The 17475-nt window shown below is 36.7% G+C and overlaps 1 protein-coding gene across 3 annotated transcripts in view; it reads right to left on the bottom strand.

The window, feature by feature from the left end:
- The window catches only part of LOC150100974 (ATP-dependent 6-phosphofructokinase-like), a 308202-nt gene that overhangs the window by 241246 nt on the left and 49481 nt on the right, over nt 1-17475 (bottom strand). For all 3 annotated transcript variants that reach the window (XM_090401413.1, XM_090401415.1, XM_090401414.1), the window contains exon 4: nt 4471-4636. In XM_090401413.1, coding sequence (XP_090257539.1) covers nt 4471-4636 — 166 coding nt within the window. The remainder of the gene's footprint in view (nt 1-4470; nt 4637-17475) is intronic.

The raw sequence follows: 17475 nt of genomic DNA, 5'->3' as shown, positions 1-17475 counted from the left end.
TTATAGCTAAGATTATTATTCAAATGAAAAGGGTCTAAGGTGATTTCCCTTGACTCGACAATGCGGCGCTCTATTTCATCATGGCTGATGTGTAGGTTTGAAGTCAATGTCCAATCTATTTCATGTTGGTGGCCTTCGTTGTTCGTGTTTATTGAAAGCAGGACATGGCCCGACAGAGCAGTAGCTCTGGTTCTCTTATAAGCAATGTCTCTCTGATGTTCTTCGAGACGTAGTAAGATAGATTTTTCTGTCTGTCCATAGTAAGGCTTTCCGCATTCACAAGTGACCTTGTATACACCTGGGAATTGTAGAAGGTTGTGAGGTTGTTTATAGTTGTTGAAGCGTGATCTTATTTTTGGCAGAGTCGAGAAGCACGTTTTTATGTTAAACTTCTTTAGAATTCTGCTCAGCTTTTTGGATAGTGTGCTGATATATGGCAAGACGATATGACCTTTGGAGTCGTCTTGTGTCTCTACGTTGTTACGTTGGTGGCGGGATAATTGGTTGTTAATACTTTTTAGAGAGTAGCCATTGTTTTTAAAGGTCCATTTAAGATGTTGTAGTTCCTTTTTTAGTTCTTCATCTGACAGTACAGATCTTGCACGATTCGCTAGAGTTGATATAATACCCAACTTTTGCGCTGGATGGTGATGGGAGGACGCATGCAAATATCTGTCTGTGTGTGTTGGCTTTCTAAAAATAGAGACTTTAATTGATTCAGGCGTCTTGGTGAGTTTAACATCTAGGAAGCAAATGGAACTATTTTCTTCAATCTCCATAGTCAATTTTATATCTTGATGGCGGTTGTTTAAGTGGTCGAGGAACTTGTTAAGATTTTCAGTACCATGCTCCCATATGAGGAATATATCGTCCACATATCTAAGCCAAATTTTTGGTTTTAAAGTAAAAGAGGAGATCGCCTTTTCTTCAAAGTCCTCAAAAAAAATGTTGGCTAACACAGGAGAGAGAGGGCTTCCCATAGCTAATCCTTTGACCTGTTTGTATAGTTTACCTTTGAATTCAAAATAGCCAGAGTTTACACAGTGAGATAACAGAGAGAACATTTTATTTGAAATCTTGTTTTTTAAAATATGGAGAACGTCCTGTGTCGGAACGTTGGTAAAGAGTGCTACCACGTCAAAGCTCACCATGATATCAGAAGATTTTAGTTTTAGGTCCTTTATTTTAGAGACAAAATCTGTTGAGTTTTTAATATAAGAAGAAGATTTTCCCGCATAAGCTTTTAACGATGACGCCAAATATTTGGATAACCTGTATGTGGGTGAGTCAATGCTGTCTACTATAGGTCTCAGTGGATAGTTTTCTTTGTGTACCTTCGGGAGTCCATATAACCTTGGAATGAGGGGGTGTAAAGAGCGGATGGAGAGCCGTGTATTCCGTGGAATTTCTGTGGTCTTTTGTAGGAGATTATTTGTTCTATTGTGTATTTCTCTTGTTGGGTCTCTCTCAATTTCCAAATAACTTATATATATATATATATATATATATATATTATACAGTGCTCCTCTTGGACCAAGAAGATAAATTATTTATTATCAAAAATAAATATTGTACAATTATGAAAATTATAAGGTTCAGGCCAGAAGTGTTACAGGTACGGTAGAGAAATCTAAGTGTGAGGATGAAGTAAGTCGGAGACAACCCAAAAGAATTCTATTGTTATGCTGCAAAGTAAAAGAAGGAATAAATATGAAAGAATAACTTTGAATGATGATAGTATGCAGGTGGCAGATGCAGAAGAGATTGTTCAACTAATGTGTATGCCCATTTTGCTAAAAGTTGTCAGCTTGGTACATGCAACATGCAGCTCAACCCTTATTGCAAAATAATAATTTTGCAGTAAGGGTTGAAGGGATACTGGCACAGATGCTAAGAGGAATGTTCAGCTGAACTGGGTGTGTCTCTTACCTGGCTATACAGTTTATTCTTAGGATAGGGAAGATTTCACAATAGTTAAAAGAAAGTATAACATAATCCCATTGCAAGGATGGTGTAAAGACTGATGTGTAACTACTGATCTGTAGGTATCTCTGGGTGGGGAGTAAAGATTTTATAATTATAATACAATTGAGTTAGACAAAGGGAATGGATACACCATGATACTTTTGGGCTTTGCTCAGTTTTTTTTGATAGGATTTAGAATAGAAAGTTCTTGCATAAGTTGCAGGATATGCAATTGGATTATAAGCTATTAGCTTGGAATGCGAGTTTACAAAATTTAAAGGTGACTAGTGGTGTACCTCAATGATCAGTCTATAATAAATTTAGTTTAATCCTTTATCCAAGTGTAAGCAAACAAAGTTTGTCTGTGAAGTATCTTCAGGACTGAGGCAACTCGTGGTACAGGTGGACCAAGTTCTCATCACTCCTTGTCTCAGTATCTCCCATAATGCAAAGCATATTTCCTTGCAGACATGTATAATGCTATGCATTAAGGGAAGGGCCACTAACCAGAACGGTTTGGACATTTATTGATCTCGTCAGTGGAAGCCAGACCCAGAAGTAGTGATACTAAGGCAAAAGAATTGGAGAAGTCATATTTACCTATAGGAGTTGCAAAAAATGTACCACCTCATATTAAATTACTCTGGATTTAGAGAAAGATGTTGAAAGTTTTTTTCCACTTGGTTAGACTATAATAAATTTAGTTTAATCCTTTATCCAAGTGTCAGCAAACAAAGTTTGCACCTGAAGTATCTTCAGGACTGAGGCAACTCGTGGTAAAGGTGTACCAAGCTCTCATCACTCTTTGTCTTGCCTCAGTCCTGAAGATACTTCAGCCACCAACTTTGTTTGCTTACACTTGGATAAAGGTTTAAACTAAATTTATTATAGTCTAACCAAGTGGGAAAAAACTTCCAACATCTTTCTCTAAATCCAGAATAATTTAATAATAAGGTGGTACATCTTTTGGCAACTCGTATAGGTAAATATGACTTCTCCATTGCTTTTTCCTTAGTATCACCACCCTCTGGGTCTGGCTCCCACTGACGAGACCTCAATAAAGGTCGAAACCAGTCTGGGTACTGGCCCTTCCCTTAATGCATAGTATTATACATATCTGCAAGGAAATGTGCTTTGCATTATGGGAGATACCGAGACAAGGGGGTGATGAGAGCTTGGTCCAACCTTACCATGAGTTGCCTCAGTCCTGAAGATACTTCAGGCACAAATACACTTAGATAAAGGATTAAACTTAATTTATTATAGTCTAACCAAGTGGAAAAAACTTCTAACAGCAATGATCAGTCCTTGGTCCACTGTTATTCAATCTTTGCATTAATCCATTGTAAGGAAGATAATGATGCAAACAGACAGGATAATCAGGAATGCAACTGACATTAAGTACTGGCAGAATGATTTGAATAGATTGGAATTGTGGATATGCAATCAGTGAAGGTAAAGTTATGCACTTTGGTGTGCTGATATCCAATTGAATATCATATTTGGCAAGGGCATTCTAGAAGAAAATTATCAGTATAGGGATTTTGAAGTATTTAGAAAGGAAGTTGAGGTTTAGAGATCATATATAAGATTGCAAATACGACTCCGGGAAATTATCATTTTAGCATTGCCATTGCAATGCTAAAACAACATTGACACTTAAGGATAAGGAAGTCATTTGGCCTTTTTATGGGTTGATATAACTTCGCCTGCACAAATAATCTCTTGTCTGAGGTGATGCAAATATGGTGGAGAGAGAGTGTGTGTGTGCAAAGAAGCATGTTAAAGATGATTCTGAGACTGTGGAATGCAGATTATGAGAACAGATTGAGAATTTGGCAGTGGTGAGGTGAGGAGATGACATACATGGAAGTTGGGAATGGATGCAGTCAAGAAAGGAATGAGCTGTATTTTTCTCAGAGTGGTGCATGATTGGGATGGCTTTCCTTTGGAGGTTGTGAGTGCATGCAGCATGAATGAATTCAAGAAAATGTATGAAAGCTGGTGTGGGTGATATGTGGTCTCCCTTGAGTCCCTGACTCCTTAGAGATCTCTGGTAATAATTAAAGAAAGATATCTTAAATCTAAAAGGTTTCAAAATATTACTGGCACCCTGCATCAGTGACTTACATATTCCCTGAATGCAAATGAGAAGATATATGCTGATGAAATAGTAGACACAGTTAAACTCTTATTAAGATACAAAAATTTATTTTTTCTAAAGAAAATTTTATGCAGATGAGCTTAACAAGTAATTAAGTGATCTTCATAAAGTAATATCCAAGTAGGAATAATGAGTGAAAAGTAAACTTAAAAGGTAAAGGATAGCACCATGGGTTTACATATTAATATTTACAAAATAATAGGAAAAGATTTCTATGAAGCTGACCTCCAATATTTGCCTCGCCCCCCCCCCTCAAAACAACTCTAAAAAATACTGCACTTAACTAATCTTAAAACTTTATCATGCACTAAATTTTTGCTTTTTATGTTAAATAAACACACCTTGAAGCAGTTGTTACAATTGCATCAATAGCTTCAATGATGCGATGAAGAGCAGAATCAGTACCAATTGTCATGTCTGTTCCACAGAAGTCATTATCAATGGAACCTACCATGCCTGTAATGTTCAAATGGCTATACTGGGATCTTTTCTCTGCTGTTATTGTTCCTAAGCAACATAAATAAAACACTGGTCTTGAAAAACAAGATAAGATACAATAGGCACTTTCTGTAATGTTATAACATCTAAAGATAGATTTTAAGAAAATGTCATTTTAAGAGTCTCCAAACCTTTATTCACATTATGCATACCAACAGTAACAAGTTAAACAGCTAAGCTTATATTTTACTGACCATCGTACTTTAAATCATGTAGCTGCACCATCAAAATCAGTCTACTAATATTAAGGACTTTGACTCAACTCCTTCTATTCCTCCAATAACTAAACAAAATGCTTTCTTTCATGAGAAAATTTTCAAAGCCAAGTCATGTAATGATGCAATTTATGTAATAATGATGATGTATTTTATTTTAATAAAAACAAGATGTTCTTAGTTTTTTGATTATACACAATTATACTTCAGTCAAAAAAGAGTACACAAAGATATTTTAAAAATAACTACTTTTAAATTTATACATATTATTATTATTATTATCCCAAGACCTCATGGAATCAAAGACTCATCTGGGAGGTCCTTTTATCACTGACACAGCTCATCATACCATGTCTTAAACACACTCAAACTCCTTGCAGACACCACACTCTCAGGCAAGGCATTCCAATCATTCACAACTCTGCAAGAAAAAAACCTGCCTCTCACTCCCCTACTCGCACCCTTTTTATACAGTTTCCAGGGATGATCTCTGGTTCTCCCCTGATCTCCCACTATTCTCTGTAGAACTTCTCCACCACTGATCCTATAACAACCCCTTACCAACTTGTAGGTCTCTATCATATCCCCACCCCCTCTTCCTCCTGTCCACCAGACTCTGCAAATGACATCTTCTCAGTCTTTCCTCATACTTGACATTCCACAGGTCAGAAACTACCTTAGTCAGTCGCCTTCGGACCCTTTCCAACATCTCTTTATCCTTCTGAAAACCTAGTGACCAAATTTGGGCACAGTAGTCCATGTGTGGCCTAATCAAAGCCTTATACAACGGAACAAGATCTCCCTACTTCTATCATCATTCCCAGAAACCTTTGTGTTGTCTTCACAATTTTGGCGATGTGTCCCTTAAATTTTAGATCCTTATCCACTATCACCCCAAGATCTCTTATTTCCTCTACCTCCAACAATATATTCTCACCAAGCATAAATTCTGCATCCCATCTTTGTTTTCAAAATTTTAAAACCTTACATTTTGCAACATTGAACTCATATCCCCATTTCTATGCCCAATCACTCCATCTATTCAAGTCTTACTGTAAGGCGACAACAGCTTCACTACTCTTCATGGTTTGTCCCAACTTTGCATCATCTGCAAACAACTGAATATCTCCATCCAAATCTTCACCTATATCATTAATATACAAGTTAAACAGTAATGGCCCTAAAACAGACCCCTGAGACACTCCACTAATGACTTTCCTTTTCCTGGATATTGCACCCCCATACACAACTTGTTGATACCTATCAGATAGCCAGTCTCCAATCCAATGCACTAATCCAATATCCAACTCCATCTGCTCTAGTTTGACTGTCAACTTATCATGAGGTAATCTATCAAAAGCCTTTGCAAAATACAAGTATATTACTGTGTATTCTTCCCCCCTATCCAAGGAAGCAGTCACTTTATTGTAATAAGTAAGTAGATTACTAAAACATGATCTTCCTTTAGCAAATCCATGCTATCCATCAAAGATAATACTATTGTTGTAAACCCAATTCTGGATTGTAGTTTTCACAAGCTTTTCCAACAACTTAACCACAACATCTGACACACACTGATAGGCCTATAGTTTGATGCTTGAGTTCGATCACCTCCTTTATGAAGTGGTGCAATCTTGCCCTCCTTCCACTCCTTAGGAACTTGGCCGAGTGCAAGACTCTTATTAAAAAAAATATGTCAAGGCAGGTGTGAACCCCCTGGCACATTCCTTCAGAATATGTGGGTGATATATTATCAAGTCCCACAGCCTTATTAACATCAAGTTTGCTCAACTCCCCATACACATCTTGCTCACTTACAGTCAATCTCTCCTCCCCATCATCAACTGCTCTCAATCTCTCCATGAAATCACATTCACAAGATTGAAAGACCTTTATGAACTGCTCATTAAGTATCTCCACCACACATTCTGCAACAGCTGTCTTTATACCATTTTCTCAAATCAATGTCATTCTTCAATAAGCATTCTTTCTTTTGCTGGCTACATATCGAAAGAACTCCTTAGGATTCTTTTTTGGTTTCATTAGCTAACTGCTGTTCATACCTCTCTTTAGCTACCCTCACCAACCAAGTCACCCTCCTTGCTTGGTCTTTGTAGACCTCATGGAATTGGTTATTTCCACTTCTCTTATGCTGCCTCCACAATGCCCTTTTTCTCTGTATCGCATGTTTAATCTCTTTATTCATCCATCTCACAACCACCTTATTTAACCTTCTCACCCTTGGAATACATTTATTCATTGCATCTACTAAACAGTTTTTGAAAATCCTCCAAGCTGCATTGATCTCTTTTTCCAGCTAACTCCTCATTCCATGCTACACCTGCAAGCTGTCTCCTTAGCTCTTCATAATCACCCCCCCCACACACACACACACCCTTGTAGTTCCACATATACCCTTTTCTCACAGAGGTCCTCACACTGCTAGCAACCACCTAGGTAATCACCGCATGGTCACTCTCACCAATTGGTGAATGATTTGACACCTCATTTATAATTACATCCTCTGATGAGATGACCAAATCCAAGATCCTCAATCCTCGTGTGCCTTCTGTTACATACTGTCTGAGGTAGTTATCCCTCAAAAACTCAAGAAACTCATTTTCTTTACTTCCAGTTGCTATCTCATCATTCCAGTCTATATTGCCATAATTAAAATCGCCCATAATGATCACCCTTTTCTTATTTGCTTGGCTAATTTGATATTAGTAACAAAAATGTACTTTTCCAAGTCCAAACCTTTATTCACAGTATGCATACCAAATGTAACAAATAAAGAATGTAAGAAACTAGAGCAGGCAATATTGACAGTAAAATGGAAAATTATGATAGAATGGAAAATGTTAATGTCCAAATTAATGTTAAGCATACGTTGGTGAAAACACAGAATAAAATGGAACTAAATAAGGAAATAGCATACTTGCATGTTATCCTTTATAGGAACAAATGTGAAACTAAAAAGTTGCAGAAGCAGCAAGAGATTAGTAAGACTGAGAAGAGAAAGATGCAGGTGGACCAAAGTAAGAATCAAGATCATGAGAATAAACCAAAAAACAAGGTAAGGAGAAAATTATGTACAGAGACTATGATCAGAGGAGTACTTAATGACAGTATAACATAATCTTGTTTCTCTGGTAAAAAAAAATTAATGATATTAGTCATGCCATACAGATGAAGAAAGGTAACTAGTTGTCGTGGTTGGCTCTAATAATCTGAGAGGAGAAAAGTATTCTATAATGGAGGATGTGAAGGAGTTGGTGAATGAAGCAAAACAGAAGAGCAAGAAGACAAAGATTGTAAGTCTCCTCCCACACTATGATAGAAGCGAATTGAGGAGGAGGGAGTTAATAACAAATGAATCAATTCATAGGCTATGCAGAAAGAATGATGTAGGATTTGTGGACTTATTGTCTGAGTTTGATGGAAAAAAAGAGTTCTGTAATACTGATGGACTACACCTAAATGGTTTTGATGTTAGGTGTCTAGAGAGCTTTGTTCACTGAACATGTTGAAGTATAAATTCAGGAAAACTTATGCAATACAGGTGGATGCAAGTGAGTGAGTGTGAGAATGACCAACAAGTGCAGAATCTAGTCTCTCAAGCAAAAATATTGAATAGGGTAATCACAATCTAGGAAGTAAAAGTGGTTGGGAGACAAAAGGGATGCTGCAGTTTCTGTATACTAATTCCAGAAGTATCAGGAACAAGAGACAACAGTTTCTGGCATTGGTTAGTGCAACCTAGCCAAAATTTAAGGCATTAGTGAGACTTGGATAACAGCAGATTATGTAGCTACAGGGATAGAATATGAAAGGTTTAGTAGATTTAGTATTTTAAGGAAAGACAGAGAAGATAGAATGGGGGGGGGTACTGCAGTTGATAGTAGATGAACTGCAGTCTAAAAGAATAACAGATAGGCAGGAGGGTAGCTATTCATTTGAAGCAGTATGGTGTGAGATCAAGGTCAATAAGACAAAATATATAGTTGGTTGCTGCTATAGGCCAGGAGTTTACAGGGTTGATCCAGAAGACATGCATCAGCAAATTAATATGAGTGATTACTATGGGTGGTTTCAACTATGGAGATAGAGATTTGAAAGAAGAAAGATCAGATAGCAGGAAGGAAATGGAATTTATACACCTATCAAGAGATAACTTGAGTCTTCATGTGATGGAAGGGACTAGGGGCATGAGAGTATTGGACCTGGTCATAGGATCAGAAGAGCTATCCATAATGTGGCCACATTGCTTCCAACTTTGGGAAAGTAACAATGTGGTCTTGACTTGGGAGATTGCAAAACATGAAGAATATTCTGTCAAGAAGGGGTACATGTGGAACTACAAGGTAGCTTATTATGACAAGCCTAGGAGGAAGCTTAAGCCGTTCCATGGCATAAAGCCCTGAGGGAAGCATGTAAGTAGTGCATGGGAGATAGTTAATTATTATTATTATATCACACCTCCAGGGAGTCCAAAGACTCATCAAGGGAGGGCATCAACTTTACAACTCCTCATCTCACTACTCCACCAACCTTCATCATCAAACACCAATGCCATCTACCGCCGACTATCACCACTAGTGCTTTTACAGACAAATCACAAACATCCATGCCCACGGCAGGATTCGAACCTGCAGCCTTTTGGCTGGAGAGTGGATACACTAACCACTCGGCCAGCTAGGCCTGCTTTAGGGGCATCTAGGGGAAGCATTATTAAATTTTATACCTAAGGTAAGGAGGGTAACTCACACAAGATTAGATGGATGAGCTGCAAAAAAAAAAAAAAAAACTGTAGTAGAGGATAAATAAGGAGAAAAGTGACCAGAAAGCTCATGAATAATAAGAGAGTCAGGCAAGGAAGGTGATGAGTATGGAAAGGAAGGCAAAATCAGATTACGAGAAGAAACTAGCCAATCAGGTCAAAGGAAATCCCAAAGAATTGCAAGGGTATATCATCCAAGTAAGGTTAATGCTCTGATGTGACAGAATGATGTGGGAACAGATGTGAATGAACTGGATGTTCTTAGGATATCACAGAATCTCAATGTAAATACAGATGTAGGATTAGATAGGATATTAGTTCACATTTTGCAAGAATGTGCAAGGGACCTAGCAATGCCTCATGCTAGGCTCTTTAAGTCTCAGTTCTGGTAGAATTTCAACCAACTGGAAAGAGGGCAAAATAATTTCTTTGCATAAGAGAGGGGAGTTCTAAGACTGCAGTAGCAAATTATAAAACAATCAATATCTTGGCAGTAGTGGTAAAAGTACTGGAAAAATGAGTCAAAAAGAGAATTTGAAAATGGGTGGATATGAATATGATACTCTATGAGAGGGCTTTGTGAAGGGTTGGTCATGCCTTAGTAATTTACTAACTTTTATAAAAGTGACAGGCATTTGACAGAATATCACATGGAGCTCTGTTATGCAAATTAGAACAATGGTGATGGATATAACACTGGGTATGTGGATAAGAGGGCTGCTTGACAGATATCAAAATAGGTAACTAGTGGTGTACTCTAAGGTTCAGTGATGGTACCTACTGTTTAATTTGTACATAAATAACACAGGAAATAATCTGAAAGGAAATATTCAGTTGTTTGCTGAATTGATGCAAAATTAGGTAGCGTTAATCAAGACCATGCAGAGAGCTTGCAGGATGATTTAAACAAGTTATTACTAGGGACAAAATATAATAGGTATCAGTTTAATGTGCAGAAATGTAAAATTATGCATTTTGGGATAAATAGATTACAAGCTGTGTACCACAATGATGGAACTGTACTTCAGCAAATAGATGAAGATAGGAATTTAGGGATGGTGGTAGACCAAGATTGAAATTTAGAGAGCATATTGCTAAGGTAGCGCATAAGATTATTTCACTACTGAAGAACACATTAACAAGTGGAGATAACAAAGTTGTTATTCCTCTTTATAACGCTTTATACATCCAGACTGGATTACTCTGCTCAGGTCTTGTCTCCTGGATTTTTTGGGAATGAGGAAGTGGTGGAGAGGATTCAGAGGTGAGTAATCAAGATAATGGGTGGTCTGTGGAATGTTTCCTACAAGGACAGACTGAGAGTGTGTGGATTGCAGAAGTTGGCTGATAAGCAAGAAAGATGGAATATGATAGAAACATTTAAGTTACTTAAAAAGGGTTTTATAGGATTGATGCAAGGGAAATGTTTCAGATCTTGGCTAGAGGGTGTAGAACAGGAGATCATCACCAAGAGGTGATTGGCAGCCCATTTCATGAATGGAATGGGCTGTCAATGTCAGTTGTGAGCTCTTTGTCTGTAATAGGTTCAAGGAAAGGTATGATAGAATGTGTGGATAGTTTGGGTCTCCATAATGAGTCTTGCAACTCTTGCCCATACAACAACAACAATAAAATATTTAATAAAACTAAATAACATTAACCACTGTTTTGCACTCCCCTAGGGGATTCACTCCACAGTCTGAAACTACTGATTAAACCAGTGGTTTGGGCACATACGAGAGTAGTCTGAAAAGTTCTCGGCCTCGACCATAGATGGCAACACTATCAACACAATTTTTTTTTTCTAAGTTGGTACATCTGTTATAAGTATCCATGTGAAATTGCAAGTCATTCTATGAAGTAGTTTCTTTTATGCAACTGTCTGAAGCAAAAGTGTTGTCTATATCCCTTGAAATGGATAAAATTGAGTATCATGTGGTTATAAAATGCTCTGTAAAAGAAGGTTTAACAAAAGAAATTCATTTGAAGTTCATAAAAGTTCATTGGGACTCTTCTCTTTAATAATAAATTTAGTTTAATCCTTTATCCAAGTGTAAGCAAACAAAGTTTGAGCCTGAAGTATCTTCAGGACTGAAGTAACTCGTGGTAAAGGCGGACCAAGTTCTCATCACTCCTTGTCTTAGAATCTCCCATAATGCAAAGCACATATCTTTGCAGACATGTATAACGCTATGCATTAAGAGAAGGGCCACTACCCAGACCGGTTTAGACCTTTATTAAGGTCTCGTCAGTGGGAGCCAGACCCACAGGTATTGATACCAAGGTGGAATCAATGGAGAAGTCATATTTATCCATACGAGTTGCCAAAAAGTGTCTCACCTTATTATTAAATTACTCTGGATTTAGAGAAAGATGTTGAAAGTTTTTCCCAGTTGGTTAGACTATAATAAATTTAGTTTAATCGTTTATCCAAGTGTAAGCAAACAAAGTTTGAGCCTGAAGTATCATCAGGACTGAGGCAACTAGTGGTAAAGATGGACCAAGCTCTCATCACTTAGTATCTCCCATAATGCAAAACACATCGCCTTGCAGACATGTATAATGCTATGCATTAAGGGAAGGGCCACTACCCAGACCGGTTTCGAGCTTTACTGAGGTCTCGTCAGTGGGAGCCAGACCCAGAGGTGGTGATACCAAGGTAGAAGCAATGGAGAAGTCATGTTTACCTATACGAGTTGCCAAAAGAGGTCTCACCTTATTATTAAATTACACTGGATTTAGAGAAAGATGTTGGAAGTTTTTTTCCACTTGCTTAGACTACAATAAATTTATATGACTTCTCTAATAATATGACTTCTCCATTGAAAATATGACTTTATTGTTCCACCTTGGTATCACCACCTCTGGGTCTGGCTCCCACCGACGAGACCTCAATAAAAATCAAAACTTGTCTGGGTTGAGGCCCCCTCCCTTAATACATAGCATTGTACATGTCTGCAAGGATATGTGCTTTGCATTATGGGAGATACTAAGACAAGTAGTGATGAGAGCATGATCCACAATAATAAATTTAGTTTAATCCTTTATCCAAGTGTAAGCAAACAAAGTTTGCGGCTGAAAATATCTTCAGGACTGAGGTAAGGTGGTGCAACACCAGGCAACTCCGAGCAAAGGTGGACCAAGCTCTCTTGGTCCACAAGGAACAAGATACTGAGACTCCTTGTCTCAGTATCTCCCATAATGCAAAGCACATCTCCTTACAGACATGTATACTGCTATGCATTAAGGAAAGGGCCACTACCCAGACCGGTTTCGACCTTTACTGAGGTCTCGTCAGTGGGAGACAGACCCAAACGTGGAGATACTAAGGCAGAAGCAATAGGAGAGGTCATATTTAACTATACAAGTTGCCAATAGGTGTACCACCTTATTATTGAATTACTCTGGATTCAGAGAAAGATGTTAGAAGTTTATTTTGCACTTGGTTAGACCATGAGAGCTTCGTCCACCTTTGATCGGAGTTGCACCACCTTACCTCAGTCCTGAAGATATTTTCAGGCGCAAACTTTGTTTGCTTTCACTTGGATAAAGGATTAAACTAAATTTATTATAGTCTAACCAAGTGCAAAATAAACTTCTAACAGCATGATCCACCTTTACCACGAGTTGCCTCAGTCCTGAAGATACTTCTGCTGAAAAACTTTGTTTGCTTACTCTTGGATAAAGGATTAAACTAAATTTATTATAGTCTAACAAGTGGAAAAAAGCTTCCAGCTCTTCTCCTTTGTTTTTGACAATTAAGAAATGGGCTGCCAAGCTTAAACGTACCAGCCTTGAAGATGATCCACATGAAGGACATCCAAAAAGTATAACAAAACAACACCAGAAATCATTGATCAAGTGCATGATATGGTATTGGATTACCAGCCAGTCAAAGTGTATAAAATTGCTGAGACTATAGGCATTTCAAAAGAACATGTAGGATATATTTTGCATGAAGAATTGTAAATGAAAAAGCTTTGCGCAAGATGGGTGCTGCGCTTGCTCACAACAGATCACAAATGCACTCGCATGAAAATCTCTGAACAGTGCTTGGAGCATTTTAACAAGAATAAAACTGATTCTGTGCATCGATTTATTACTATGGATGAGACTTGGATTCCCCATTACTCACCAGAATCCAAACAGCAATCAAAACAGTTGACAGAAGGCGATTGTTCAGCGCCAAAGAAGACAAAGTTGGTTCTAATAGCAGGAAAGGTCATGGCATCGGTGTTTTGGGATGCTAAAGGCAATTTGTTTATTATTATGATTATCTTGAAAAAGGTAAAACAATAACTGGGGAATATTACTGTGGAATATTATTCCGATCTTTTCAAGTTCTTCACGAAAAAAGTTCTTCACAAAAGTCAGTTTCTCATGGAACACCTTTATAAAGAAACATGTGAAACTCTACTTCATTCTCCTAACTTAAACAGATCTGACGGCTTAAGTCTATCCCCTTTATGGGAGATAGTACTTTGCAAATCAGCTAATCTTTCCTAACTTTTTATTGTATTGATTTTTATTTTTATTTTTTTTTTTTAAGGAAAGTTATTGACCTTTTTAGTTATCTTACACCAGCTACTTAGGTGGCACTTTTTGGAATTGTCAATTATTGTTTAATTTGAGCTTAATGTGCTGAAGATGCCTGTGACACACAGGCGAAAATTATACTATTAAATAATCTTTGTACGTGAATTTTTTCTGTTATTAATTTTGTATCGATTCATGAAAAAAAGACCTGGTTTGCAGAAGGAAAAAAAATCATCTTTCATCAGGACAATGCACCTGCTCACAAAGGTGTTTTGACAATGAGAAAATTAAGGGATTATTCAAATCAAGAGGTGATTGCAGCTGTAGAGGAATATTTTGCAGATCTTACTGAGAAACACTACAGGGATGGGATAATGGCACTGGAGCATTACCAGAATAAATGTATTAGTCTTAAGGGGGATTATGTTGAAAACTAAAAATAATTTTGAAATTATAAATTCGTTTTTTCATTGTCAGGCCGAGAACTTTTCAGACCACTCTCGTATGCAGATGACATACTTGCTAGTTGGCCATATGGACCACACACATTAGGTTTATGTTTAGTGCATTTAAAGAGCCAACATCCTATAATGCACTTTTTAAACCATGAAAGGAATCAAGTAACTGCATTGCCTTCCTAGCTACACTAATCACATTCTTTCAAACAGTTCACTGTCTTTTTAATTTAATGAAAGCCTACAAACACTGAAAGATATTTGCACAATTCTGCCATCATCCAGCCCAACAGTATGGTTTCCTAAAAACACCAAACAAATCAGAGCTATCTGTTCCAAAGATATTGATCTTACCACTGAACTCACCTTCATCACACTTTTTTTTAGCCAATGGCTATAATCCCCAAAAAATTGATATTATCATTTTATGAGTATTTTCATGAAACCAGAAGACTGTGGGACACCCACACTAACATTTATACACATAATACCTATCATACCTCTCCTTAAATCATTGTCAGGGCACTCACAACTACCTCTTCCAATACTCTTTTTCATGTATTAACTAAGCTTTGCAACCCACATACCTTCAACCTATCATCATATGGAGCATTCCATAGACTTGTCAACAGCTTGGTTACTCATCTCTGAATCCTCTCCACAACCTCTTGATACCAGGTGACATTTGGATTTCTTGGGGATCAGGAATACAGCCAAATAACAGACATTTATAAAGAGGAATGAATAATAACCTCCCTGTCTTTATTTGTTAGTGTATTTTTCAACATCCAAGTAACCTGAAGGTGAGTTAACTGATCTCATACAGAGGTATCAGGGTTTTTTCCTCAGAAACTCTAGTTTTTCATCCTGCGTACAGACAAATCGGATCTTCAGAACACACGCAATTTAGAGACAAATAATACTAGTTGTGGTGGGCAGTAGATGGCATTGATGTGGATGATTGGTAGTAGAAGTTTGGTGTGGTGGTGATGTAGAGTTGTAAGTATCCTCCTGCAATGAGTCTATGGACTCCTTGAAGGTGTCACAAATAATAATAATAATCCTTTCAGGTATTTTGCCAACTTTTGCAGTATTCCCTCTGAACTTTAACTATGTCCACTATTGCCCCATTTCCAGTCTCATCAATTTCTTGAAATCCAGTATAAGCATGATACACAGTATGCAATCTTTTTAACTCAAATTCCATAATCCTTCATTATGCAACATTAAACCAGCAACCATTATCCTTCGCTCATAATGCCAGTTTATTTAAATTATCCTGTAGGATATCTACATCAAATTTATAAATTATTGTTCTCCCCAGTTTTACATTATAAGCAAACAATTGAATATTCTTCCCTTAAATCTTTCCCTATATCATTAATATACAAATTAATAAAATATTAAGTGCTCATTCAAATCTCTCTCTCTTCCTAAATACTTCCCCAGAGTGCTTAATAAGTATAAGGTCCATACATTTAAACCATAAAACAAACTCATCCATTAACCCAAGGACAAACTATCACATCCAGGAGGAGTACATGAGGTTTTCTATACTTGTGACCTGTTTTACTATGGACAGGCAGGAAGATCTGCTGACATCCACCTCGGAGAACATAAAAAATATTATTGGCAGGTTGGGACTAGCTTTGAACACAGTGCTTTGGACATCCCTTAACACAAGCAGATGTGTTACACAGAAATCAGTTGTGGAATATCTGATGACATACATTCCAATATTGCATTTTATGATTAAGAAATATTGAAAAATTGGAAATTTAAAAAAAACATTGGTAATTCAATGCTTTTTTTTTTTAAAAAAATGCTGTTATAATATTTAATTTATCATTATATTCACTAGTCTTTGGTTCCACAAAGAGAATAAAAAATTATGTTAATAAATCATTTCATAAAATTTTTTAATTATTATAAAAACAATCTGTAACTATGTTATAAAATATAGCTAAACTTTGACAATGTTTGGAACAGCAACAGAGACAATTCATGGAAATGACAATTTAAGTTGAACAACGGAACTTAATTTTGATTAGCATATATCAAGAAATTATCATTAAACTGAAGCTGGATAAAAAAAAATGTTTTCTTACTTGAAAATTTATTTACATGTTTTGGCATACCCATATAAGGTGAGCATTACTAAGTTTAATCTGCAAAGTATATTCACATGTGCATATATTCAGGAAGTACTGCAACTAGTAATAATAGCTGTTGATTTTGTTTTGGTTTCACTGTTGTAAAGAGTGAAAGAAGAATGTAGATTCTTTTTTTATTTTTTTTATTTTTTTTTTTTTTAGAGGACAGAAAAAGTTAAAGGAACAGACTTGGAGTCCTACGTGATTTACCTGAAAGATATTTTTCTTTCAAATGGTGAATGACCACCAGAAGATGAAAATCTAGAAGGCCTCTAAAAAAAATATTTTTTTTTAAATGATAAACAGTAGCACAATTTGAGAAGGAAATTCCTGTGGTAGTTTTGGTCTACTGTTCATTTTCTCACTTTACATTTTTTCTAGTCAATATATATAACTAAACATTTTATTTATTCCAACAGAATACTGCATATAAGAAGAAAATTGTATTTAGACAGAAAGGAGAATTTCATCAGTATGAAAGGATTATTTATAAAACAACTGTTAAGCCAACAGTTTATTTTAAGTGTTTTCTTCTCATGAATAATTTTCTGAAGCAACGTAAATTTTTCTGATACACATTTCTGATTTACAATGAAGTCTCTGAAAACAAACCCCAACTCAACATCACCAGAGTTAAAGATCGGTACTATCAATGTAAGAAGCCTGAATGGCAAAGAAATGGAGCTAGCTGAGGAATTAGATAAGTACC

Source organism: Typopeltis vanoorti, chromosome 12, assembly GCF_054136105.1.
Source record: "Typopeltis vanoorti isolate ZY-2024b chromosome 12, IOZ_Tvanoo_1.0, whole genome shotgun sequence".
Lineage (NCBI taxonomy): Eukaryota > Metazoa > Arthropoda > Arachnida > Uropygi > Thelyphonidae > Typopeltis > Typopeltis vanoorti.
The sequence above is the reverse complement of the archived record's forward strand: the minus strand, read 5'-3'. Positions and strand labels throughout refer to the sequence as shown.